The 26,004-nt window shown below is 42.5% G+C and overlaps 1 protein-coding gene and 2 non-coding genes across 8 annotated transcripts in view; 1 reads left to right on the top strand and 2 right to left on the bottom strand.

The window, feature by feature from the left end:
• Positions 1-14,160: 14,160 nt before the first annotated feature.
• trnai-uau lies at positions 14,161-14,254 on the bottom strand. Its single transcript has 2 exons — positions 14,217-14,254; positions 14,161-14,196 (listed from the first exon to the last, which is right to left on the bottom strand). It is a non-coding gene; the product is annotated as a tRNA-Ile (tRNA).
• Positions 14,255-14,617: 363 nt separating this feature from the next.
• The window catches only part of LOC122759346 (inactive rhomboid protein 1-like), a 29,157-nt gene continuing 17,770 nt past the window's right edge, over positions 14,618-26,004 (bottom strand). For 4 of the 6 annotated variants that reach the window (XM_044014142.1, XM_044014141.1, XM_044014145.1 and 1 more), the window contains 16 exons: positions 22,117-22,345; positions 20,550-20,756; positions 19,572-19,694; positions 19,068-19,210; positions 18,726-18,980; positions 18,540-18,651; positions 18,303-18,377; positions 17,896-18,057; positions 17,680-17,780; positions 17,302-17,365; positions 17,044-17,138; positions 16,892-16,967; positions 16,472-16,572; positions 16,222-16,375; positions 15,580-15,803; positions 14,618-15,488 (listed from right to left, as the gene is read on the bottom strand). In XM_044014142.1, the coding sequence (XP_043870077.1) occupies positions 15,293-15,488; positions 15,580-15,803; positions 16,222-16,375; positions 16,472-16,572; positions 16,892-16,967; positions 17,044-17,138; positions 17,302-17,365; positions 17,680-17,780; positions 17,896-18,057; positions 18,303-18,377; positions 18,540-18,651; positions 18,726-18,980; positions 19,068-19,210; positions 19,572-19,694; positions 20,550-20,756; positions 22,117-22,345 (2,317 nt within the window). In that variant the 3' untranslated portion in view covers positions 14,618-15,292. Of the gene's footprint in view, positions 15,489-15,579; positions 15,804-16,221; positions 16,376-16,471; positions 16,573-16,891; positions 16,968-17,043; positions 17,139-17,301; positions 17,366-17,679; positions 17,781-17,895; positions 18,058-18,302; positions 18,378-18,539; positions 18,652-18,725; positions 18,981-19,067; positions 19,211-19,571; positions 19,695-20,549; positions 20,757-22,116; positions 22,346-23,945; positions 25,992-26,004 lie in introns of those variants that run through there. The other 2 variants (XM_044014146.1, XM_044014144.1) reach the window with 2 other exon arrangements.
• Positions 15,856-15,927, top strand: trnae-uuc. The gene has a single exon. It is a non-coding gene; the product is annotated as a tRNA-Glu (tRNA).

Here is a 26,004-nt window from a genome sequence, read left to right on the forward strand (position 1 = left end):
GTTGATTTTCACAATGCATTTTCCTGCCGTTTCCATTTTTGTTGTGCTAGAAATGAACTGCTCGACGACCTCACCTGTGTTCACGCTAACAATGTAGTAAAACATAATGACGGGATATGAAGTAGTCTATCGTTTAATCCCTCCTCCTTTCTGTCAGTTTCACAGGCTTTGCCTTCCCCTCCCTCGTTGCACACAGGTTGAATGAACACAATCTCATTATCTGTGACAGTCAATTAAACATCTAAATGCCAAATTTTGAATGCTTGATGCTGTGACACAGAGGGCAATTGAAGATCATTAGCCGTGGACTGTTTGGTCCATCTGAGCCACGGAGGGGAAGGACTGAGGTCAGGACAAAATCAGACAGAGGGACAGAGGGACAGAGGGACAGAGGCCTACATGGTAAAATAATCTGCTTCTTTTTTTCCCGTTTTTGTATCAATTAAAAATGAGCCCATACGACAACTGGAGCCTCAAGGTTTGTGCGATTCAAAGCCGTCACCTGTTACCAGGCACTTATTGAACAATACTGGCTGTCAGTCGCACGTCGGCCACTTATGCGCGCTGTGCTTTATCGTCTAATTTCCTCCAAATGGGAACATCATTTACAAAATGGACACCGCGTTCTATTGAGGACGACGTGAAAGTAGCGATGGAGACCAGTTAAGCCTTTAGGAAAATGTTCATTGGCGTTGTAAATCCAGTGACTCATTTTCCCCATAGGCTTCCATTCAAACTGTTTTTTTCTCCCTTTGCCCCCTTGATGGCTATTCAATAAAGTGTTACCACTTCTCCACACACGGTCCAAAGATACTCAAAGCTGTGATAAAAGTCGCTGTTTTTTTGTTTTTTTACGCCGTCGTGACACACGGACGTAGACCCTGACACTGCTCTGTTGGAACGTAACGGGGACCAGAAGACAGAAGAGGACGACGAGGAATGAGAAGAATGAACAAAGGTCACATGAGCTCTGACTGTTTGCTTTTATCGAGAAGGGAACTCTGGAGAAACTTTCCGTCACATTGTGTTGACACAGTTGGGGAATCGGAGAAAAGAAGCGGGGAGAGAGCGAGAGAGAGAAATGTTTATTCTCTTTTTTCCCTCCTCTGGTCTGTCTTTTCCCTCCCTTTTTGTTCATTCACTGGTGTTTGTGCTTCTGTGTGCACACACACACACACACACACACACACACAGGCACACTTGAATCTTTTACTGATTACCTCACACACGTCATGTCTTTCTGGAGGGCTTTTAACGGCAGAGGATTATCAGGCAGCCGGGGCCTTTTAACCCTTTCTCTCTCTCTCTCTCTGTACTCCAGTCAGGCAGCTGCAGGCAAACGCTCCCATTTTCCACCTATAGAGGTTAAACATGCATTTTCACCTTCACAGCAGACAGGCTATCATGTGATATTATGCTGCCAGATGAGTGAGTCTGCAATCTCTCCTATTGCATGAGTGCAGCAGATGAATGGCACTTTTCCATTATACAGTTAGAGCACGGTTTGACCCGACTTGACTCTACTTGGGTTTGTGTTTTTTTTTTTGCTTTTCTATTAGGAATAGTGTCTGATACTACTGATACTAAAATATGACATGGACAGACTGTCGGGCCACTGATTGGTCAGAGAGCGTCGTCACTGGAAGAGTCATGAGCGCAACGTCCAACACAAGAATCAAGCCGAACAATGCCGAACTGTAGGTCAGTTAAAAAGACTAAAAAGATTTCGCATGACTAAGAAATGGAGGCGGAATTTATTGAGTCTGGACACCTGGATATTTTTTATGATACAAATTCTGTACAGACTATGGAGCCACTAGCTGCCACTTTTCCACTACATGGTCCTGGCACGATTCGGCTCGCCTCGGCATGGCGCGGTTCTTTTGCTGTTCCATTAGCGATAGAACCTGGTACTTTTTTTAGTACCTGCTCTGGTGAGGTTCCAAACAAGCTGAGCCGATATTAAAACGTGACGTCAACAGACTGTCGGCCACTGATTGGTCAGAGAGTATCGTCATGAAGAGAAAGAATCAAACCGAACAATGCCGAACTGTAGATCGGTTAAAAAGACTTAAAAGTGCCTGAAAACGTGCGTTTAATCTCGGAACTGTCAAAATCTCGCCCACATTGAGGAGGAACACTGAACCGAGTACAGCCGAGTCGTGCTAGAACTGTACAGTGTTGTCGACCAATAATGTCACAATTTAAACAGAATGTGGTCGCACCTCACCTCAGCCAGGTCCGTACACTTCCTCTCCAGTATGACAGAGTCGTCTCCACGGGGTCCCCATCCCTGAACCCTCTGTGGCTGTAGACGCACACTAAGAAGCCAAAGAGGAAATTCACCAGTTAAAAAGAAAAAATCTAGTCTTGATGAGCTGCTTAACTACAGTTTCACCAACATGGGGTGAAGTGTCTCGCTCGAGGACACATAATAGACTAGCAAAAACTAAACTAAACTAAAATATTTCCAGACGTCAAGTTGGGATGTAAAATTCTGGGATTTTGTTATTTATAATTTTTCAATTGGACACTTTCCATGGGAATTTACAGGAATAAACCTTGTTAAAACACCTTGTTGTTGTACTTACAGTAAAGATCCAGTGTGTGAGAACATCTAAACATCATGAGGCTGAAGAAGAGCTCCTCTGCTCACACTTTGCTGAGTGCGTCAGGGAACTACGGTGGCCCTTGGATGTTGTGCGGTCAGCTGTGAAAATGCACTCTGCTCCGACACACCTGATTCAAATGAGTGGCTCGTTATCAGGCCTCTGCAGAGCAGCTGTCTCCGGTGCGTTTGATTGCACCACGCAGAAAAAGACCACAATGACAAACTTGTTTGGGGCCGAAAAGTTCAATGAAGGCTGACAAAACCAGAAGGAGTGGAGTGAAATGTAGAAGCAGATAAACAGAGGCGGTGATCATGTCAGACGGCAGCAGACCCTTATTTAAATATGAATGAAAACCCTGGGTGCCTGTTTCCAGTATGTAGACCTAAACACACACAGATTACAGAGATTTACGACAGTGTCTTTATCAACCCGCTCAACATTAGCAGTCACGGCTAACCTTGCTTGTTATTGTAGATCTAGATTTATATATATATATAGAGAGAGAGAGAGAGAGAGACAAGTTGTGAGAAGCAATAACAAGTATTAATACTGACACACAGTGTCCTGTCCTTGGCCTGAAGGAATGTTTGTGTGTCTCTGCTCACTCACAGAGATGTGTGCCATCTCTGAGGTGGTCGAGTGTTTGTTGTCTCCTCTCCCTCTCCCTCCCCTCCCGTGTGTTTCCCTCTGTTTTATGTGTGTGTCCTGCCCATCCTCTTCCATTCAAACCCCCCACCACCACCACCACCACCACATTTACCATGACAATCGCTGCCTGCTGGGACCCTCTCCTATGTATGGCCCTGACCACCGCTGGCTACTGGCAGGGGCCCCATTCACTGCTGCAACCCTCGCCGGACCATAAAGAGCCTGGCAGGGTCCGGACAGCCGAAGCCACCCCTCCCACCCCCCTGTAAACGGCCAGCATCATCACACTTGTTGTGTCTTCTGCGTTACTACTACCAGGGGAAGGACGCGGGATGGCGGAGCTTGTTGCGGTTTATGTACTGGGGTTTTGATCTGGGGAGGGTGTGAGAAGAAAAAGGGGTGGGGGTTGGTTTTATGCGCCCAATTGGGGAGCGAGCGGCAGGTTTGAATGGACAGGAAAACGGTTTTAAGGACAAATTGATTGGTGTTTAACTTGAGAGGGAGAATAAAGGAAGCGGTGATTTTGAGCAGACTGTTTCAAGACCAGACGTGATAGTGACAAGCTGAGCACTATAAAATGCCTTTGTGTTAGCATATATGGCCTAAAAACTTAGACAATAGACAAGTGTTTATTATGCAAGTGTGTTTCCTTTGCAGGGTGCACCCATTGAAATACTTGGCAATTAAAAAATTTAATCCTAGTGTTACATTTCTCATAATTTTGTAATTTCAATGTTGGAAATCAAGGTCCATGAAGGCAAGATTGTGATCCTGTGTATGTTCTTGTATAGTATGTATGGCTGCTGACTGTTTGTATTCTTACTATACTTTGTAACTGTGAAAAAAGAGATTTTTACTCTCAATGTGTTGTTTTCTCTTGGTTGAATAAAGGTTAAAACAGAAAATAATATAATATACATATATAATATACAGTTTCTGATGTGAATATAACATGAAGAATGCACCTTTATATTATGTCTATGTAATGAAGTAAATCCCTGGACTCTTCAGGATGAAGCTGATCTGTAAATATTTCAAATTAAAAGCCCCTTTTTTTAAATGAATAGATTCAGGGAACTGAGATAATTAGAGTGCTTTTACTTTAAAAAATGCAACTGTGAAACTGGTTCTTAAAGGTGTAGAGACATATTTGTCAGATATTGACATTGAATATGTGATGTAGTTTTATTCCACTGTCTATTTTTGCTGTGAACCTTATTTGGTTTATACAGAGAAAATGAGACCAAGGATTTTATATACCCTTAACCTACAAAATAAAACTGGAGTTCCTAACTGTGTGTGTTTATAAAACGAACTAAAATTGTAGCGAAAATGTGCCTAATTTTCATTTTTTGTAAATTAATTTCATACATAATCCTTTTGGGTTTATATGAAGTGTATTTATTCATTGTGAAAGATTGTATTTGAGACCTGTTTGACTCTTACACCTGGCAAATACTTCATATTACACAAAAATAACACTTAAACTAATAAAAACAAACTCATTTCAAAAGCAAAAAAAGTCAAAACGAAATTAAAACTAAAACTAATGGGAAAAATCTTGAGACTTAAGATGTGGACTTAATATTTAACCTGAAATAGTATGCATAATATCTTTGTTCATTAATCTCTAATGCAACAAGCATATAAAATTAAAAAAGCTGCCACACGACGCTCTTTTAGACGATGGCTGTGGAGGTTAGAGGGGTCAGCAGCCAAGTGTCGCCTCTTTAGCACAAGCCATACATGATTGGCCTCTACTCAAGAGCCACGGTTTTTTTTTTTCCTCCAAAATCAGTCATTTATTTGTGTCTGCCCCCATTTGATTGGAGTGTGAGTGTGTGTGTGTGTGTGTGTGTGTGTGTGTGCATGCCTCAGACCTTGGGAGGGCTGCTCTGTACAAGCCCAAGCTTGCCCCAGCAACAAATCCACAAAGCCTGTCAGAAATGAACGATGATGGCAGCAGCGGCATCAGCAGCACAGAGAGCGCAAGGAAGCCAAGGAGGATATTCACCAAAAAAAAAACAACACACACCCAACTGTCACACAAAAGCGGTGATATATGATACAGCCACGCTTTATAGGCATTTTTTCTGTGGTAAAATCAGTGTCTTAATCGCTCCGTTGCACCGAGAGAGAGAAACAAAGAGCGAGGTGTTAATCCTGCGCTTGAGCTGTATCAAACCTTTTATTGACGCAGGTGAGCGGCGGTAAACGGATTTTAAGATTCAACAGCTGACAAGTACAGGTTGTGTGTGTGTGTGTGTGTGTGTGTGTTCTCTCTACCTCACACAAAGGGAAACTCCTATAAAGATAAAACACGCAAAACAACAAACCGAAGTTTACAAATGTGTGGTGATAAGCGGCGAGAGGAAGGGGTTTGCTGTTGGTTTAACCTCAATCCTCTTAAATGTATTGACAGAGGTGGAATTTTCCACTGGTTTCACCCAAACAAACACCAGAGTTTTCTCTCTCTCTCTCTCTCGCTCTCTCTCTCTCTCTCACTCTCTACACCTTTGCAACAAGTTGCCTCTTTTTGAACGCAGCCACAGATTCCTCTCAGTTCACCAGAGGACGATGATGTTTGGCTTGATTGCCGAAAGTTGAAGATCGCATTTAAACTCCCGCCGAAAATGGCTTTTCCCCCCCAAAAGTGACGGCAACCGTGTCAACACTGTTGCTCCCATCAACATGAGCGTTTTCAAGCAAATTTCACAAAATAGAAAGTCAGAGAGAAAGAAAGAAAGAAAGAAAATTGCATATATGGACGTTGATGACGGTGTTTAGTCTGCGCTCATCTTATGGCGCACAGTGTTCCCCGAGACGCTGATTTGGTTGTCAGATTGTATCTCGGACGAGGGGGTGGCTCTGATTTGTTACTCTGGGGGGGATAATGGACGAGAGACGAGGAGGGATGTTTAGACTTGAATCGTGATGATTTGGGCTGATTTGCAACACGATCGGACGGGACGACAACGACGATTGTCACTTTGCATAAATTTGTCACATGCATAAGTAGAAATACACAGAAGTTTTGACTAAGAAATGGAGGAAGAACTATATTTTTATGATACAAATTCTGTATAGGACTACGGAGCCACTAGCTGCCCGCTTTTCCACTACATGGTCCTGGCACGACTCGGCTCGCCTACGCACGGTACGGTTCTTTAGCTTTTCCATTGGTGCTTTTTTTTAGTACCTGCTCTGGCGAGGGTCCAAACGAGCTTAGCTGGTACTGAAATGTGACGTCGACAGACTGCCAGTCACTGGAAGAGTCATTAGAATCAAACCGAACAATGGATCCGTAAAAAGACTTAAAAATACCTGAAAACTTGTGTTACTCTCCAACATTGATCATCATTGGTCATGCAGGAAGCACTGAACTCATCTTTTTAAAGAACTGATTGTACTGATTCAGTTACACTGAAAACAACTGCTTTACAAGTCACTAGTCACTAGTTTGTGTGTGTGTGAGTCGAGTCGTGTCAGGACCATGTATTGGAAAAGCGGCATTAGTTATTTGCTCCAAAAACAGTCCAGTGGCCACATGGATGCAGGAAATGCAAGGTGATCATGTGTTTCACGGACGCTCCATTGCAGAAAATGCTGATGATTGACTAAAGACAAATGTCCCTCCATCACGCTCAGGGAGGTGGAACACCACACAAGTGAAATGATCTAACCTCGAGTTAGCGTCAAAAGGATTTGTGTGAATGTTGACAACTGCAGGTACACCATGTTGTTTGACTGATGGCATTTTATTTCCAGGTTTTTCTTTAGTTTGTGTTGAAGTAACACGACGTACCTCAGAATCAGAATCAGCAGCCTTTTATATAAGTACCTTAAATGGAGACTCGAGGAAAAGTATCTTACCAGAAAATGACTTTGGTAGAAGTTGAAGTCACTTTTTTATAATACTACTTTAGTAAAAGTCTTAAAGTATATGACATTTACTGTACTTGGGTATCAAAAGTAGCTCAGTGGTAGGGTTTGGTCCTTCAGAATTAAAATAATATAAATATAAAAACAACCTCTTTGACAATAAATTCAACACAATCATAATTGAATGTATTGTATGTTCAGGAAAACAGTTTAAACCCACAGGGTTTTAAAAGCAGTTATTCACAGTAGCAGCAGAAAAGTATTGCACATGAATATTTTTACTCGGCATTTTGTTGTTGCACACAATGATGGCTCATAGAAATGAGTCAAACTCCATTTATACAGAAATATTTGGTTGGTTTCCAAGTTAAATGAGAACACTTAACCCGAATAACCCCCCAAAAATGAAAGATCTACTGTCAAAGTAAACCACCGGGCGTAATAGTGTGACTGGATTTCACCTTTACAGCGTGTACACCTGTGCTGAGTCACTACATGACGACTGACTCGTGACAGCACAGCGGACACTCGTGCTGTCGGACAGGCCCAGACTTGCCTCGCACAATGATTAGTCCTGCTTGTCTTACACTGGACACAATGGCGTCTTCCTCACTGACGCCGTGGCATCTTTATTGACCCATGGCTAACTGGGAACGGAGTGAAACGAGGGAGTGGAACCGGTTCGGAGCGTCTCACTGAGAACAATAAAGACAAGCGCACAATGTGGACGAACCACTTTCCGCTGTCTGATGTAAAGACGGCGTAATAACGGACAATGTCAACGCAGTGCTGAGCTGTAGTTCCACAGGGTGAAGACGTTATTTTTTGAAGATTACCTGATACTGAGACATGGTCTTGTCATCAGCATACATTGGCGCTAACAGTCGGGACATTTCCATGTATGGTTTAATTGGACTTCTGTCCTTGTCCCACTTCACAAGCATGAATGAACTGTCAGACTCTTTTTTTTTGTCCAATTTCAGTTGGACAAAGACGTCTAAGAGACCATTTTTTCTGTGTCCATTACCGATACTGATATAAAAAACTTGAGTATCTGCTGATACCAATATTATACCGATACAGTCATTTTAAGACCGTTTATGAACTATGAAGCTGTTAACAATCAGTTACTGAACTTAAGTATCAAAACTACTTTTCTGATATAGAATGTACTCACGTTTTAGAAGTAAACGTATTAAAAAAGTGAGTAAGAGTAAGGATTGAGACGTTGTGGCTCAGTGGTAGGGCAAGTTGTGGGTTCAATTCCTGGCTCTATATGTGTCCTTGAGCAAGACACTTAACCCTATGTTTCAGCGTGTGAGTCTTAAAACTGTTGTGTAAAGCACTTCATTAAGACTAGAAAAGCTCTATGTAAATACAGCCCATAATACCAACTCTTCTTCTTCTGATTTTATTTGGTAGTAACGAGTAACAAAGCTCGCTAGAGCAAATGTTGTGGAGTAAAAGTAAAGGTTGCTAGAAACACAAATAACAAAGTAAAGTACAGATACGTGAATTAACAGACACAACACATTTGTGCTGAGTCGTTTCAAAGACACAATTCTGTCCAACTGTGTCACAAATATTGTTCTCTCAAAAAGAAGCAGAAATAAACAGCAAACAAACATGACTCAGCTGAAAATGTTTTTGCTGATTTTTATTTACATTTCTGTCTGTGCATAGTGAAAGGTGCAATATACTGTATATGATTTTTGGATTGTATCAGATTCTACATTTTTATCTTTATCCGATATCCGATCCAGTGATTCTGACCAGTATCGGACCAATACCGACACTGACCGATACCGATTCCCTTCCCTCCTCTAAAATGTATTTCAAAAGTCTGGTTTTAGACCAACAAAACGATTTATCTCTAGCATGTACTGAGTACGACGTGGTCATAGATTTGCACTTCACTTCTATCCCGTGACAAGTTTGTGTAAGATCATTTATTAATGAAATGCTAGGGGACCAAACACTGATCCCTGAGGTACACCCTCTGTACACTGCACTGTAACCGACTGTGCTTCATTACACACAAAATTTGACGTTTGAAACTTTCAATTTCATCACTTTCATCTTTTCTTTCTTTCTTTTTTTTATTGTTTCTCTTTTCTTTCAACAATATCTCCTCTTTTTGTCTTCTCCCTCTCTCTCTCTGTCCTCTCTGGGTCCCATGTGTCCCACATGAATATCAGATAACAGTTCCATGAAAATGAATCCAGTGAGAGGCAACCTACAGAGGGAAGGAGGGAGGAAGGGAGGGAGGGAGGAGAGGTTACATGTAGCACAAATAGACATAGACATAGAGAGAGTTTCTAAGAGTTAGCATGATCGCTAATGAGGTGTGTGTGTGTAACTGGTATTCCTTACGTTGTGGCGACCTAAATCTGATTACACAGTCACATTATGGGGACTTGTCTTCCTTATGGGGACAAAAATCAAGTCCCTCATAGTGTACATTACTACATTTTAAGGTGAGGACATGTTTTAAAGTTAGGTTAAGGTTAGGGGTCAGGGTCAGGATTAGGCCAGTAGTAGTTATGGTTACGGTAAGTCTCCAGGAAATGTCCTCTGAAGTCATGGAAACCATGGTGTGTATGTATGTGTGTGTGTCTGTGTGTGTGTCTGTGTGTGTGTCTGTGTGTAATTGGTGGTGGGGAGCCATTAAGTGGAGAAGAAAATCCAGGTCTTCAGGATGGCTGGAGGACACATGCTACGGTAGAGGGCTGTCCTCTGGAGATGACAGGGACGTGTGTGTGTGTGTGTGTGTGTGTAGGGTGGGCTGGTGTGGGGGGGTGGGGGTTGGGGAGGGAGGGGTTTACTCAGGAAGTAAAGCATTAAAAGCATATAAGGTCATTTGTTGCCGCACAGTTTTGTGGCGGCGTTCAGTGGTCACGTGATGTCACAGTTGTATGTGACAGTCTCTCTTTATTAAAACAGAGACACAGTTTTCTTCTAACCTGGTTGTAAACCAGCCACTTGTGCGCTGTGAGGCAGAGACACTGATTAGTCCCTTTCACGAAATCTAATTGGACACTCGTGGGCTTAAGATGGAAGGATATGCAAATACAAGCCGATAATGGAGACGCAACAGTCGGACAAATAAAGGACGCGTCATTAAACCCATTTCCAATAAATAATTAGCAAATCATTTGCACTCATGGCTACATATGATTTAATATGAATTCATACGGTATAGGTTTTATTTTATTTTATTTTAATAATCAGTGCATGTGCTTGAGATTTAAAAATGTGTAAACAGACAGTACAACCCCCAGGAACGAGCTTTGTCTTATTAAGTTGAAGAAAGGTCCAAAAGCAAGATCACACAGAATTACAGAAGTGCAAATTTAATATAATACACATAAGTATAATTGCAGTTGTGGAGTTTCTGAAGTTAATCTCTAACAAGCGCTTCTGTGTCATCATTTATTAGATTACATTCGATTAGATTGGATTTATTGTCATTGCACATGTCACAAGTACAAGGTAATGAAATGCCGAAGGCATCGAATACATGTAATACAAGTATGTGCATATGGTTCTAAACATGGCTGCATAGACGAAGTGGTACAAGTATTAATAAATATGGCAGTACATAGATATGGGGGGTTGAAAAAAAATCGAAAATAGGTAAAGAGTTCATCATTAGTGAAATTAGAAAGGTTGTAGAAACACTTCATTTAAAACACACACACACACACAAACACACACTGTAAGTCCAGGTGGTGTATAGGACCATGTGTGTGTGTGTGTGTGGGGAGGGGAGGGAGCTATAACATTACTCTTCATCAGCTCTACCATAGGTGGGATCATCAGACAGGTGTGTGCTGGGCCTCCCTGTCCCCTCCCCCCTCGCTCCCTCCCCCTCTAACACTCCCCCCACCCCAAAACCAAGCCACCCACCTGATGGTCTGAAGAGTGTGTTGTGTGCTTGTATTTGTCACCTCTGTAGGACCAAAACCTGGTCCTAATGAGGCAGAACTTCAACTTCATATCTGAGGAACTGGTTTAGTTTAGGGTTAGGGTTGGTGAATTGTAATTATAGGTTAAGGTAAAGGTTTAGGCATGTACTAGTTATGGTTAATGTTAGGGCTAACAGTTTGTTATCGAGGCTGTCACTGCAACGTCCTTAGAAGATGAGGGGTGTGTGCGTGTGTGTGTGGTGTGTGTGTGTGTGTGTGTGTGTGTGTGTGTGTGTGTGTGTATTAGGCACAATGAGGAGAGAGGGTCTGTCAGAGGCCACCTGTTGGCCAGCTGTCAGGGTCCCATTTCAGGGTCGCCTTTCTCCTCAGACTCCATCCATCCATCCATCCCACTTTGTCTCTGTCTGTCTGTCGATCTACCAACCTTCCTACCTACCTACCTACCTACCTACCTACCTACCTACCCATTCCCAGTGGTCAAAAACCCATTTAATCCTGGATTTAAACTGTTTTTTCACTATTAGTGGACTTTAATTCTTACACTCGGTCAGTGCTTCTTTTTTGACCTTTTGTCTTCAATACATACGCTCATTTTTAGACTGTCTGTCTGTCTGTCTGTCTGTGTCGTGAAACCTTACTCTACTAATTTTCTCCCTAAAACAACATCCATTCATTAAAAGATGAGAGGAGTTGTGGAGGAGGAGGAGGAGGAGGAGGACGAAGGGGAGAAGGAGGAGGAGGAGGTCTGAGTTGTACCTAAGTGTGTCTTGTTTGATGCTGATCAATGGCTCAGATACCCCTCTTCATGACACATTACCATCTCTATTGTCACTGTGATGGAGGGTTGGGGGGGGGGGCTGCAGCGGAGGAGGTTTGGAAAAACCAAATGATGAATGAGTGATGGAAATAAGGAGGCATGAAATGGACAGGAGAAGGAGGAGGAGGAGGATGTGATAGGATGGCGTTGGATTGGAGATGGGAGAAGAGAAGTGTGTGGAGGTTGGAGGAAAAGGAGAGAGAGATAATTTCCTTGGAGGAGTCTGCAGGGGATGGGGGAGGCGTGGAGAGGGGGGGAGGGGGTCTCGGTGCTGCCTCTATTAGAACAAGCAGCCACTAGACGACAGAATAAGACCTAAGAGTCCTGAGATGATGATTTCTCTGGATCTGTATTCTGGCAGGGTAATTATTTTGTCAGCATTAGCTGCTCGTCCCGCTTTTAACGATAATAAAAATGCAAAGAGTGTTAACTCACACAGGGTTTTTACTCCATGTGTCAATGACAGGTGTGTGTTAAAGGAGCAGTGGGTCACATTTAAAAGGGTTTATTGGCGGATAAGGAATATACCTGTAAAATGTTGTAAAATCCTTTCCAACACTAACATTTTGAGACAAACAACACACATAAAAAATATGGAAACATCTACTATAAATAAATAAACTTGCATTGCAAAGGAAAACAAAAAGTACTCCATTTGTGAGGTCAAAGGTCTTTGGCACATTAATTTAAGAGACTTTATATAGATGTGTGTCTCATTATAAAAGCATGTGAATATGAGTGGGGTCTTTGTAAAGAGTTTTTGTGGATGAAGTAATATCATTATCATTTATAGTAGTTACAACCTTGTATTTTCTATTTAACCATTCTATAAAGTGTTTGCAGAACAGCTGAGCATGAGAGCATGAAACCAAGAGATGTTCTGTTGTTTCAATATCACTTTTATAAAGAAAATACATTCATTTAAAGCAAAGCCAAATCTTAATCTTAATCTCTTAATTCATTATTTTGGAGTGGATTTCTTTTGTTTTGGGTGGAAAGGAAAGGAAAGGAAAGGAAAGGAAAGGAAAGGAAAGGAGGGTTGATCTCTGATTTTATTACATCTAATTGTAGGGATGAGAATGGGTCAGTATTGGCCCGATACTGGTCAAAATTACCTGCTCTGATATCAGACAGATGCACAGACTCTAAAAATGTAAATACAAACCAGCAGATTTCTTTAGCTGAGTCATGTTTGGGGCTGTTTAGTTCTTGTTTTTTGGGAGAACAACATTTGTGACACAGTTCGTAGAATGACGTCTTTAAAAATGACAGCAGCTTGTCAGCAGCTTCATAAACGGTCTGAAATCTAACTGCATCAGACTGATATGTGTAGATACTGGAGTTTGTTGTTGTCTGTGTTCAGCCCCTCAGAGCTCGTCCTCTCTATCATGAGGACTCACTCACTTAGACTCATTTACAGACAGGACTTAATGAATTCTCTCTCTCTCCCTCTCTCTATCTGTATGGAGGACCACGAAGAAGAAGAAGAGGCCGCTCATCTCACAAGGAAGCGGGAAACCAATGAGAGCTCTGCACGCTAATAAACCTTCTGCTTGAAAATAATGACATTCAAATCCCACAGAGCAACAACACAACATCACCACCTTGTAATTCAAGCCTGGGACCTTGAAGTCTTGTCAAGGACAGGTCCTGTGCTGCCACCTAGTGGGCATTCATTAAAACTACTGCAAACCTCTTTACCAACTTACAGACACTTCCTCAGTGTAAGTTAGTTTCCAAAAAAAACGACTTAATAATCCTCTTAACCCCAATCTTGTCATTTGACGGCAAGTTACTGTCTCATAAGTATCGCACACATCACACGGTCATAAGATATAAAGACATATGATGCGTTTGAGAGCATTTTCCAGTTAATTTCAGCAAATGTCGCGTCACTGTAGCCCCGAGGGCCCGAGTCTACAGTAACATGAATAAACGTTAACTAACTTTGGTAGGAGGAGACCTTCTGAACGAGAGGCCAAAGGTGACGACGACACATTTGCGATTCCATTTTTGCTGCTAATGGAGACGGCGAGACAAAAAGAGGTCACAAAGTCACTCACCTTTAACTGAGAATAGCACACGGACGATTTCTTAAAGTCCAGAGGCCTTTTTGTCTCGTTGCAGTAACTCAGGGTCACCTTTGGATCAACACACCTGATCCAAATCATCAACCTTAACGACCCAGTACTTTGAGTCAGGTGTGCCGGACCAACTTCTCAACCACGCTCAGGTCGTTTGAATAACTAGTTACACCTGGTTAAAACTTCACTGCTCCAGGTGAGGCTTGAACTCACAACCTCGGCATGTCTCTGCAGGTTACTGTCATATAAGTACCGCGCGCTGACCGATTGCGCCACTGGAGCCTGTCTCTAACAAGGTCACCTTGGCTGATTGGATGTGTTCTTATTTAGAATTGTAGGCGCAGTGTTTTGTATCGATGACGTTTAGTCTCTGAACAAAAAAGTAAACGCTTCACTCGAGCATCAGCATTTGTATTTAATCGGGAGATTTTAGAATTACATTACATACAAAGGCTTTCACAAACTGGGCTGAGCAGTTATTAGTTGACGACAAGTTTCAACTCACCACCCGAGATCATCCGTGTATGTTAACCTGTGCTATTAGAGACAGCTCACTCAGCTGGTTAGTTTGGTTAGTTATACCTGTTGAGGTTGAAAGTGTGGTTGAGCTTCCTGGACATAGGAAAAGAAACGAATGAGTCAAAGTCTGTGTCATGTTGTGTTTATTGTTCGGTAGCTAAAACGCGACCACTTTGAATAAAAAGAACATGGAAGGGTGAGGGGCATTTTTTACAGTGCAGCAGGTTTTAACATACAGATATGTTCCCTACATGCAACACACGATAAAAAATACAATCTGTGACAGAAGTGCTTTAAAGGCTGTTTAAAAAAACAAACCCATTTTACATGATGGACATGTGGTGCCAGAAACAGATGTTCCGTGTCAATAAGGCACATTTAATGATTAAGAGTGTCACTTCTTGGCGAGTTTTATCTTCCACTAAGTGGTTCTTCACTGTTGAGATTGTAAACGAAAAGATCCTCAGCTCGTCCTCGGAGCGTGAGGACCTTTATGGCCACTGGGTGGTGCTGTTACACCATGTTAATAGAGAGGTAAACACATACCTTGGTGAGTCTCTGACTGATCTTTGATTAGCCCAGCTAGAGATCAGTCAATTAATAGTCCTTTTCAGTCAAGTTCTGTCCTCATGCACGTCTTTTTCTTTTTTTTTTTAAGTCAGGTGTCCGGGGGCTTTCATGCATGCAATTTCCAAAAAGTGCAGTTTGGTGTTTATACCTCAACAAGAAATCCTCAAACACTGGTTATTTCAAGAGAAACATTCACAAACATCATCGGTCCGACATCAGTTTCTCCAGCGTTCAGAGAAGGTGAGCGTTTAAGTCGTACTTCTCACAGAACTTGTCGGTGATGGGGATGCACGTGAGATACTCGCACCAGTCGCACTTCACGGGGTAAACGTAGAAGAGCACGGCCAGAGCCGCGAGCAGAGCCAGGAAGACCAGCAAGAAGACACAGATCTGGACCCGCTTACGGTACATATCTGATCGCCCGAAACTACAGAAAGAGAACAAACCCCCCCCCGTGTTATGCTTCTCGTAAGGAAGTGAAAAGAGCAGCAACAACACCCTTCTCTGAAGTCACTTACCTGATGTACGGCAGGAACGCGAAGGAGAGGAAGAATCCCGACACAAAGCCGCAGATGTGAGCAAAGTTGTCGATCCACGGGAGCAGACCGAAGGAGAAGAAGAAGACCGAGATGGCCAGCAGCTTCGCGAACGCCCACCACGGTCTCTCCAGGATCTGCCAGCTCTGAAACAGCTCCACAAACAGACAGGCCAGGATACCAAACTGGCTGCCTGCAGGACCCACCTGAGAGACACAAAGAAAACCCAATATGACTTTATTTGATCAAGTGAACATGTCCCATATGGTCTAGCGGTTAGGATTCCTGGTTTTCACCCAGGCGGCCCGGGTTCAACTCCTGGTATGGGAACATTTGTTTGGTGAAAAAAGGGGCTACGGTACCAAACCACCTGCTCACTGTTTAAGAAATTTCTGACGTTACAACCCAGAGTCAATCTACCCTGGTATTTAGTTGGGTACTAAGAACCATGGACCTCAGTGACCTCACAGATTCTTAAACAGACCCAAATGTGTGCGCTCACTGACGTGTAGCTGGTGTTGTTGTGTAAGTATTTCAACCACCTGTGTAAGAAACTTAACAGTCTTGGTAGTACTGCAGCTGTAACATGTTAAGGCTCCTCCAGAAGGACTTGATTATTTGTACCTCTGCTCTGTACGGCAGGAAGATGGCTGAGGCCAAGTTGCCAGTGACGCCGCTCAGCATGTAGATGATGGAGATTCTCAGCCAGCCGGCCAGCTTCTCTATGTCCCTCAGCACGGTCATCTGGAACAACACCGACACCAGGCAGTGCAGGATCCTACAGGCGCAGAAGGTCCTTTTTAATTTTCAACCCCAAACTTAGTGATTTTTTTTTTCCACATTTGACTGTTTTAGGAAAATAAAGTGCAGTCACCCAGCATGAAGGAAGAGAGACAGCCAGAGTCTGGAGAACTGGTCTGGGATCTCTGGGTTCAGAAAAGGCAGCAGACCACACACATCATCCATACAGGCAACCTGGTGGAGTAAAGACATGAGGGAAAGAGTCAGGGCTGTGGATGCACTGCCACCCTGTGGAGGAAGACGACACCTGCAACTGCAAAGGTTATACTGGATAAATGTTCAGCTACAATCAAAAATCTCAAATACTTAACCAGCCAATTACATGGCAGCAATTTAACTGAAGTTCAAACTGAGCATCAGAAACATAATTTCTACTAAGTAACTAACTAACTACATACTAACTACTGCTAACTAACTAGCAGATGAGCTACAGTGTGCTTGCTCAAGTAAAGTCATCTTAAAAATAAGGAATTTTGTGCAGTGTTTGTCCTACCTGTGAGCAGAGAGTCGCCTCCTCATGGAAGTATCCTCGCATAAATTCACAGTATTCTCTGGAAGTGATTTCACATCTATAACAGGACACACATGATCAGCTAACATCAAAGGAAAATAATAATAAAAAAAAGAATAAATCTACGTCCGTACCGTCCTTTGGTTCCGATGCAACAGGGCCGGCCTGTGATCGTGCAGTCTATGTGGGGAAGGTTGGTGTGGTTCCCGGAGTTGTACCTTGTACAAACCTACAGATCATGACCATGAATCAGCTTTGGCAGAAGTAAGTTTCTTCAATTTGAACATAACAAGGCCAAAATGATCTTTTTAGACAGAGAGAATTCTAATAATGTGACTAATTCAGACTTTATGAACCCACCTATGATTGTCAATGGATGTCATTTTACTCACCGGCCACTTGGTGATGTCATCCGGCCACTCATGAGGTGTAACCGAGGCAGGCTCGAGGCAAATTCTACAAAATAAAATACAAACGGTTGTAAAACGGAGTGAAACACTAACACCAGAGTCCACACATGGAGGTAAATTAGGAGTTGAAAGCCTTTAATTGTCATTGTACAGGATATACAACAGCAATAAGAGCTGCAAATGAAACATGTGTCAAACGTTAATGACATTTAAACAATAAAAACAGATGATAAAGACCAATCAATAGGACATACAATAAAAAACAATCATACAGGGAGGAAAAAACAGGATGAGAACTAAACTAAAATTAGGTGAAAATAAGATTGTGATCATGAAAAGAACAGCGTTCTATCATGTTACCTGGGGTCCTGATGGCAGACTGCACCGTGCTGCCGTAGTTCACCGTTCACAGACGGCACACTCGTGTGCTGAGGCCACTTCACCCACACTGCCAGCGTACTCTGCAGTAACAAAAGACAAAGAGAAACAACCGGAAATGTTGATATTATATGCGGCTTTTCGACAACACGCTGCAACAAGATAAAAAAAAAAGAAAAAAAAAAGGTTTCCTCTGACCGAACACTCCTCTTGTAACGTCTGCAGGCACCCGGAGCGATCGTTCCTCACACAGCAGCCGGACTCCCGCTCTCGCGCTCTCTTCTCCCGGATCAGTTTCTGGATCTCTTCGTCTTGCCGCATGCACGGGGAAAACTTGGCCCCCAGGTGAATCAGTGCCTCCTGCAGGAAAGCGGAGTATGACAATATTATTAACACGTCTAAAACGACCCTCTCACAATCCTGTCAAGTTTGTGAGGCACTTTATCTAAACCAATTATCACAATAATGTATTTTATTTATAAAGCGCTTCACAGTGTAAATAATCATTTTTTTTTAAATATTCTTCCATTTATACAACAACTGATTACTACACTTGAGCTAATTTAAGTATATTTACAAAGATTGTAAAATAAAAAAATACTCACTGAGCTTGGACCGACCCAGAAGTTCTGTTGTTGCACAAACCTCACGTTTTCATAAACTCCTTTGTTCCTCAACACCTAAAAATAAACATACTTAAATTACTTTTTTTTTGGAGGAAATCCACCAAAATCAAATCAGGCAGTCCTCTGTTTGTTGCAATATCCAGGCTTAACCACTAGATGTCACTAATCCTCACACACTGGACCTTTAACATTATACCGGCTGTAAACTTTACTCACAGAATCAACAGTTTCATGTTGGGAAAAGCCCACTGGAGCAATGCCGTAGATAGCCACAGCCAGAATAGTGACGAGCAAATGGACAAACGTGATCCAGTATGTGAAGATAGGCCTGGAGAGAAAAGAGAAGAACGTAATGTCAGGCTGCTCTTAGTCTCTCAGTAAAAACAGAATCAGCTGCCTTACCTGTGATCATCCATGTCCTCAAGCTGCCGTTTGACAAAGCTGTCGATGCGCTTGCGGTACGTCCGGTTGGTGAGGCGTCCGACCATGCCGAGTCCGTACGGCCTCTTCTCTCGGGCAAAGAGCTTCTTAACGGGTAACACGATGCGCTGTCCTCGCTGCTGGTGGCTGTTGACGCTGACCACCTCCTGCTTCAGGCGCGGTTTAGGTTGGACCAGGGAGCTGTCTTTCGTCTTGCGCCACCCTCGCTCCAAAGGCCTGGATTGAGCAGAGCAAAGGCAGAGGAGAGATGAGCAAACGCTGTCACAGTAACTGCTGCAAATAAGTTCAGCGTGTAGAACTTGCAGCATCAGGTGACTCCGCTCCAGTTCATTCTTATCCAGCGCACTTCCTGTGAGCTCGCTCTCATCCACGTGTTTGAGGGCGGCTTCTGATTGGGTTTCGAAAACCTCGTCCGCGTACGTCGACATCTCATCGTGCATGCCGTCCTACAAACAAAACAAGAAGAGTTTGAAGCTGAACAACAGCTGGTATGATCTTTGATCAATTCTGGTTTAAACTTGTAATACCTTTTAAATTCACAACGATGAGATGAGTAGATTAGTTTGACCATATTTTGAACCTGACTTATTATAAATCTTAATGTAATGACCACAAAATAGGCTACAGAAAACAGGCAGATCATTTCAGGGTATTCTCACAAAATGATTTGTGGATTAAAGTAATCAGCTGTTCTCATGGTCTCAGGTTAATTACTTTCTTTATCTAACCTCTTGTGATGCCCCTGCATATGGTTAATTAAGGCAAGTCGAGGGCAGTGTACATTAAATGTGTCTTTCTACTGCTCACTCTGGTGAAGAAGGAAGTGTCCAGATCGTCGGAAAAGTCCACAGTGTCATCTTCAAAGAAACTAGGCGGCATGAAACTGCGTCTCCGTTGTCTCCCTGTGGCGCCGTCTCCTAATGTCCGACCCTGAGAGACATAAACACACAAACAGTCGTCATCGGAGCACAATAACAACAAAGTACATCAAAAATGACAGATGAAGAAATAAAGTAAATCATTGGGAGAATCAGTCGAGCATCAAAAAGTCACTGAAATCACTTTTCTTCCCCAAATCTAAGACTCAGTTTGAACTTCACCATGTCTACATGCCTAAATGCACTGAGTTGGCTTCTATGTGATTGGATGATTGGGTAAATGTGCATTAACAAGCAGCTAAACTGGTGTACCTAATAAAGTGGGCAGTGAGTGTACACATAGAGTAGTATGGAGGAAGTCAATAGAAGCAAAATATCCTGATCTTGACAGGCAGTGTGTGAGACATTATTCATGACTGCGGCTGATGTTTATGTAGCAGCGTAAATACATAAATACTGGATTATGCATTTCTGGAATATTCTAACCGTGAGCATTCACTGTGTGTCATCATGGGCCATCTGCCCGTCTCTGCTGTGACTCTTAATCCACAGCACGACAGCTGATCCTGTGTTTTTACATAACGTGCCTACAACGCATATTACACATGCATAAAAACACAGATTGACTGAGATATTAATCCCATCCGTGCATACAGTGTGTGTGGGAAACAGGAACGCATGAGAATATAATGGATAGAGGTTTTCCAAGAATTTCTTCACCAAAACATGAGATGATGGATATTAACATGTGTGCATACTATGCATGAGAACTCAATTCTTTTTTGCATGTGAAAGTATTTTCGAGATGTAAAGAATATCCTCAGCTTTGGACGAAAGCGAAGCACAGATTCTGCAAAGCACTGATGATTAAAAGTGTGTCGGAAAAATAATTGTTAAAAATGAACACCTTCATAAGTGCTGCCGCAGCTTTGAGACTCATGACAGCGACAGACTCCCGCTTGCGTCGCCGCGGCAACCGGTTGAGAGCCGAGCGGGAGCTTGAAAAGGAGCAGAGGGAGGCGGTGCCGGGTGTGATGGGAGTATGTGGAACGCCGACGCCGTCTACCTCTTCCACCATGCGGAAGGCACGACCCCGTGCCAGGGGGTCGACAATCTGCACACGCACATAAACACACTAAGTGCTCATAATAATCACTTATTATAAAACACATATTGTTAACCCACAACACAGGAATAGGGAACAGTAGGGATGCACATAGACATCTACACTAGGGTTAGTTTGACGTAACGGGAAGATTTCAATCACAGGAAACTTAAAAATAACAATAATAATAAAAACACATTTGTGTTTGTTGATTGATTAGTTTGACGTTTGACAAAACATGTTTTTAACAATTATTATAAAAACAATAATAAAACAAGCCCTAGAATTAAATTACTTGCTAAATTACTTAAAAACAGGCTTATTTTGGGGCTACTTAGGGTCCTGTGTTAGCATTATACTATATTAGCCTGAACAGAATTTATTTCCAATAAAACCTAAAAAACTTTGAAAAATGATTTGTACACTGAGTAAATCATTGTTTAGAGTTAATTTCAACATAATATCGAAGCTGGGACCACAAAAATCTAACTTTAAGTGAGAAAGAAAAACAAGTTAGCTTGCTATCAATTTAGCAAAAAAAAACTAAAAACATTTTAAGTTTTGGAAAAAGATTCATAAAAAGTTGTTATTCAATCATAATATTCTTTAAAACAGTAATAACCTATCAAGTGTACCTGTCTTTCAATACTTTTAATAATAAGCAAAAAAATAAACAATTTGCATCTCATCTTGATTAGCATAAGGCTAATCAGTTTACGATGGATTAGATGTATCTACATTGGACATAACTGCTGTAATAGAATGAAATTAAATGCACTTTACTTAGATCACAGACATTGCTTTGATATTAATATTAAATGTGTTTCCTTCAGCCTTATATTCTTTTACACACATTTATTTTTATTTATGTGGATAAAAACACATTAAAACACCTGAATGGAAACTTAGAAAATAGAATAAAAGTCTTGAAATATATAAAATATAATCTGTTTATGCCTGAGGGAGGTTAAAATGTTTGCAAATGTTTGCATGTAGATAAAAATTGTACGGCAGCCAAGATAATTTTTTTCTTCTGTGGTATAATGTTTTTTGTGCCACCTACTGCTTATCTCAGATGATGAAAACACAGATAAATGTCCATTTTCCTAAACATTCAAATTACATTTTAATAAAAATCTAGCTATAGCAATAGTAGTTATACTGTGTAGTTGTAATGTGTGTAAAATCTTCACAAAATCTTCCATCAATCTAACCCCGGACAAGCTGACAAAGCACAGAGGTAAAGCGAGCGCCATAAATCTAAAGTGGAACAAAGCAAGCGAGTGAAAGATGTGTGAGAAGAAAAGGATGAACTGTCCCGTTTATTCCTCTATCCCTGCCCTGCTCATGCCCCGAGGCGCTGGCCTACCCTCTGCATGCCACAGTGGTGGTGACTGGGGTGGTGGGGTGGGAGGTAAAGGGGAGGAGGGGTCTCAGTGCTGGCCAGGGAGAGGTTGTCCTGACTCTGCAGCTCCATTTCCCTCATCACCTGAGGCTTCAGACCCCCGTACAGGTGGCCGCAGTGCTGCAGGCTCTTCCTCCTCCATCGCTGGGTACTGTCGCTGTCTTTGCTCACCCCAAACCAGTCGGCCGTACCCCTGCAGGGAGGAAGGACTCTGGTTAGTGAAACAAGATTCATAAAACACCAAGACTTTTTACACTCTTTAAATACCTTCAATACTAAATATAAGATGTTTGGTTTCTGAAACTTTCATAATCACTTCAGACAAGGAAAAACCCTTAGTTTCAGCTCTTTTACAGTATCTTTTTTTCTCTATTTATCTTTGTTTGTGAATGTGTGTGTGTGTGATCGTAGACACAGGAAAGTATTTCCAGAAAAAGTTAGACCGGCAGTGAAGAAGCAGATGTTGCTCGTCCCGCAGAAGATGACCTGACGTGTGTGTGTGTGTGTTTCTCATTTATACTGATTGACTGTGTGCGTCCCGGTCCCTTTTTTCCCCATCAACTATATGCGAGGCTGCGTGTTAACCTATAAGGAGTGGGGGGAGGTCATGGCAGGGGAAACTGTTTAGAGAGCAGGACACTCAGTAATAAACACTCAGCCCTCATCATCAAGAGAGAGGCCAGCTGGGGAAGCCTTTTAAGGCGGCGCAAGGGGAGGGAGGGCGGCGGTGTGGTGCTGACTGTCGTCCTTCCAAGGAAGGATGACTTAGAAAGAAAACAGGTTTGAGAGGGGGGACAGAGACGGGAATAAGACTGGACCTCTCTGAGCTGAAGAGGAGAAACAAACAGATGAGGAGTCATGAAAAACAATGACGGTCATAACGTGACATTCACTGACACATCAGCCCAATTCGTTTGCGTGTTTTTTCTGTGCATTTACGCATCGACAAACAAACACGCCGCGTTCACCCACTCACAACACCCAAAATAAAATATTCACGACCGCCTGTCCACTCAACCGCACAAATACAAATCCACCGCACCACGAGAGATAAAATGTTAAAGCCACATGAACATGAACTTCCACATCCTCAAGGTAATTCTGGTACACATGCAGCTGCAATCTACCGTAATAATTACAGGCTGTTTTTGTTCACGTGGAAGGAGGAAGCCAAGGAGAAGATCTTAGAACAATCGAAACAAATGTGACACAGAACAGAGCAAATAGTGCTCAACGGAGTGGTTTTGCTGATGTATAACTTCACCAGAATCAGCCATTTAAAAACAGCAAATAAATTATAAGACAGTCAAGTAACCGATTTAACTGTTAGGACATTTCTTTAATATTTCTGTTATTATTTCCAGAATAAAATATTTCCTTATCTCTGTGTCAAAAAAGTGGACATTTTCTAGTGATGGAGATGTAAATGTAGTTCCACATCATGACATTAAGAACATTACCAATGTAAATGACCAAAATCTAAAATATTTTATCAATTAAATATCGTACGTACTTTTATTTTGAAACTTTGACAACGCTGAGTAACTCCTGAGTAGTAAAAGTAAAGTAGTAGAAGTAAAGGATCAGGAGTATTGTTCACCATTGTAAAAAGAGAGGACTAGGCACATGTAGATGTTGGAAATGATAAAATAAAAAGGTCCATAAAACAAAACTTAAACCCATATGAGGGCATGAGCATAACAAGGAATGAAGGCATGGCATTTACTTCCAAAGCCATTCATTTTTGAACAGTATCTTCTGCTCTGGTTGAGAAAAGCCTACAGCACACCCACCTGTCCAGTGAGCTCCAGGAGAGGTTCAGGATCTGGGTCATACCTGAGGAGATCTGGGCCGATGGAGATGTGTCGCCTCCATCACCAGCATCGCTGACCTACTGTCCCCGTTTACCCTCTGGACCTGTGTTAAACCCTGATCCGCTGAACTCACGCTGATCCTTGGCAGAGGATTTTCCCCTGACATCCAGGCTGGCGGTACCTTGTAACTCTCACTATGACGCAAAAGAGGGAAAGTCACGACACGTCCACACTCCTCTGACATCAGAACTGGAAGGAAAAGCTGGCGTCCATCTCCTTGGTCAGACCAGACGAGTGTCCCCGATGTGAGTTAGGTCCACTTCCACCAGCTGGACCGACTCATTCAACACACAACAATGAGTGGGAGGATCTTGGATTTTCTGACCTCATGTCACCACCAGCACACAACAGACGTTCCTGTATGACTGTGGAGTGTGTTTGTGTGAGAGACTGTGTGAACGTGTCAGTCTCTGGCAGGCCTCCCAGAATCCATCCTCCAGAATATGCATAAAGGGATGTGACCTATAGGGCAAGGAAGACAGCGGCTCTGGTCCTTGTCAAACTGAATACACTGCCCCCCTCTCCATTCATGAAGCTCCTTCTCTCTTCGTCTCTCTCTCTTTCTTTACGCCTTGTTTTGCATGAGTGTGTGTGTAAACACCAGCTCTCCCTCTCTGAAATACCAGCACTCCAGAGGAAATGGGAGATTAGAAGGAGGGACAGCGGAAAAGACAGAACATCACACACACTGGGAGGGAGACGGGCTGGAGGAAGGGCACTGGGACATGTCCGAACATGACACATGTACACACACACACACACACACACACAGGAGTGCTACAAAGGTTTAACCACTCACTATTGCGAACCAAACTCCATTGAGAAAACTATGTTTTTAGCTAATGGGGACACAGTAGCTGCAAACACACACAGAAAACCCTTGTTTAAATAGTAAAAGATTACACAACTTGCCCTCAATCCCATTACACAAACATCACAAACAGTCCTCTCTCACATCGCTAATAAACCTCGGCATGATAAAGGTAAATCACCGAGCGAGTGTCTCCAGGTTTGAGTCTTGGCTCCACGTTCAAACAGTTTGAGGGGCCGGCTTTGATGTGGCCCACGTGCCCTGCGAGGCGCACAGTTGGCCCGCATGAGTAATTGTATTATTTTGTCTGCGTCAAAGCATGCGGCGCTGCGTGTCACCTGGACTGACACTGATACGACCACTCGTGTGTGCTCTTCTTTTTTGTGTCACAGACACAGAGCGGGTTCACAGCTGCGGCACAAAGACATTAAAAGCGCAGAGGTTTTATTTGAAGTATGAAAACGCAGTGCGGACGTCCAGGGTGCAAAAACAAAAAGAATGGGTGTAAAACACGGCACTGACGTGTCACCTTTGAGGTTAATAGTTACGTAGCTATAGTAACATAAAGACCTTTTCACTCTATATTGGAAAAGGAAACAATATGAGACGCAAAATGATCCTAAACCCCAATATATCACATATTCTGCTTTACTACACACAGACCAAGAGCCATTTCTGCTTTTATGGAGTCTCTATCTTTGTCTATTTGACCTTTGATGCTCAGTAAATACAGCATGATGGAATATTGTTCACTGTTAAAGAACCAGTGTGTAACATTTAGGATATTTCTGGACAGACATTGAATAAACGACCCATAATTACGTTTAGATAAGTATAAAATGAGCCACACTGTACTTTAGTCAATGACCTTGCTTTATAGAAGCTGCTGTTTTTACAGCAGCCTGAATGGCCAAACCTGGACCTTTAATTTTTCCACAAAACCAGTGTCGGAAATGGGGGTTGTCCTAATCAGAGCAGCACTGAATTAGGACCAAAAGGCTTCTTATAAGTGCTTTAACTGGAGGCATAGTGTTGAGTATGTTTGATTCCCGTGAACATGTTTAGGTGGGGAATGCCTTTTATTGTGAAAATATTAGGGTTTTTCCATTTTACCTCACCTTAAGTAGCTGTCAGATTGGATATACAATCTCAGACCACCTCCCTCCC

This window comes from Solea senegalensis, linkage group LG18 (genome assembly GCF_019176455.1).
Source record: "Solea senegalensis isolate Sse05_10M linkage group LG18, IFAPA_SoseM_1, whole genome shotgun sequence".
Classification (NCBI taxonomy): domain Eukaryota; kingdom Metazoa; phylum Chordata; class Actinopteri; order Pleuronectiformes; family Soleidae; genus Solea; species Solea senegalensis.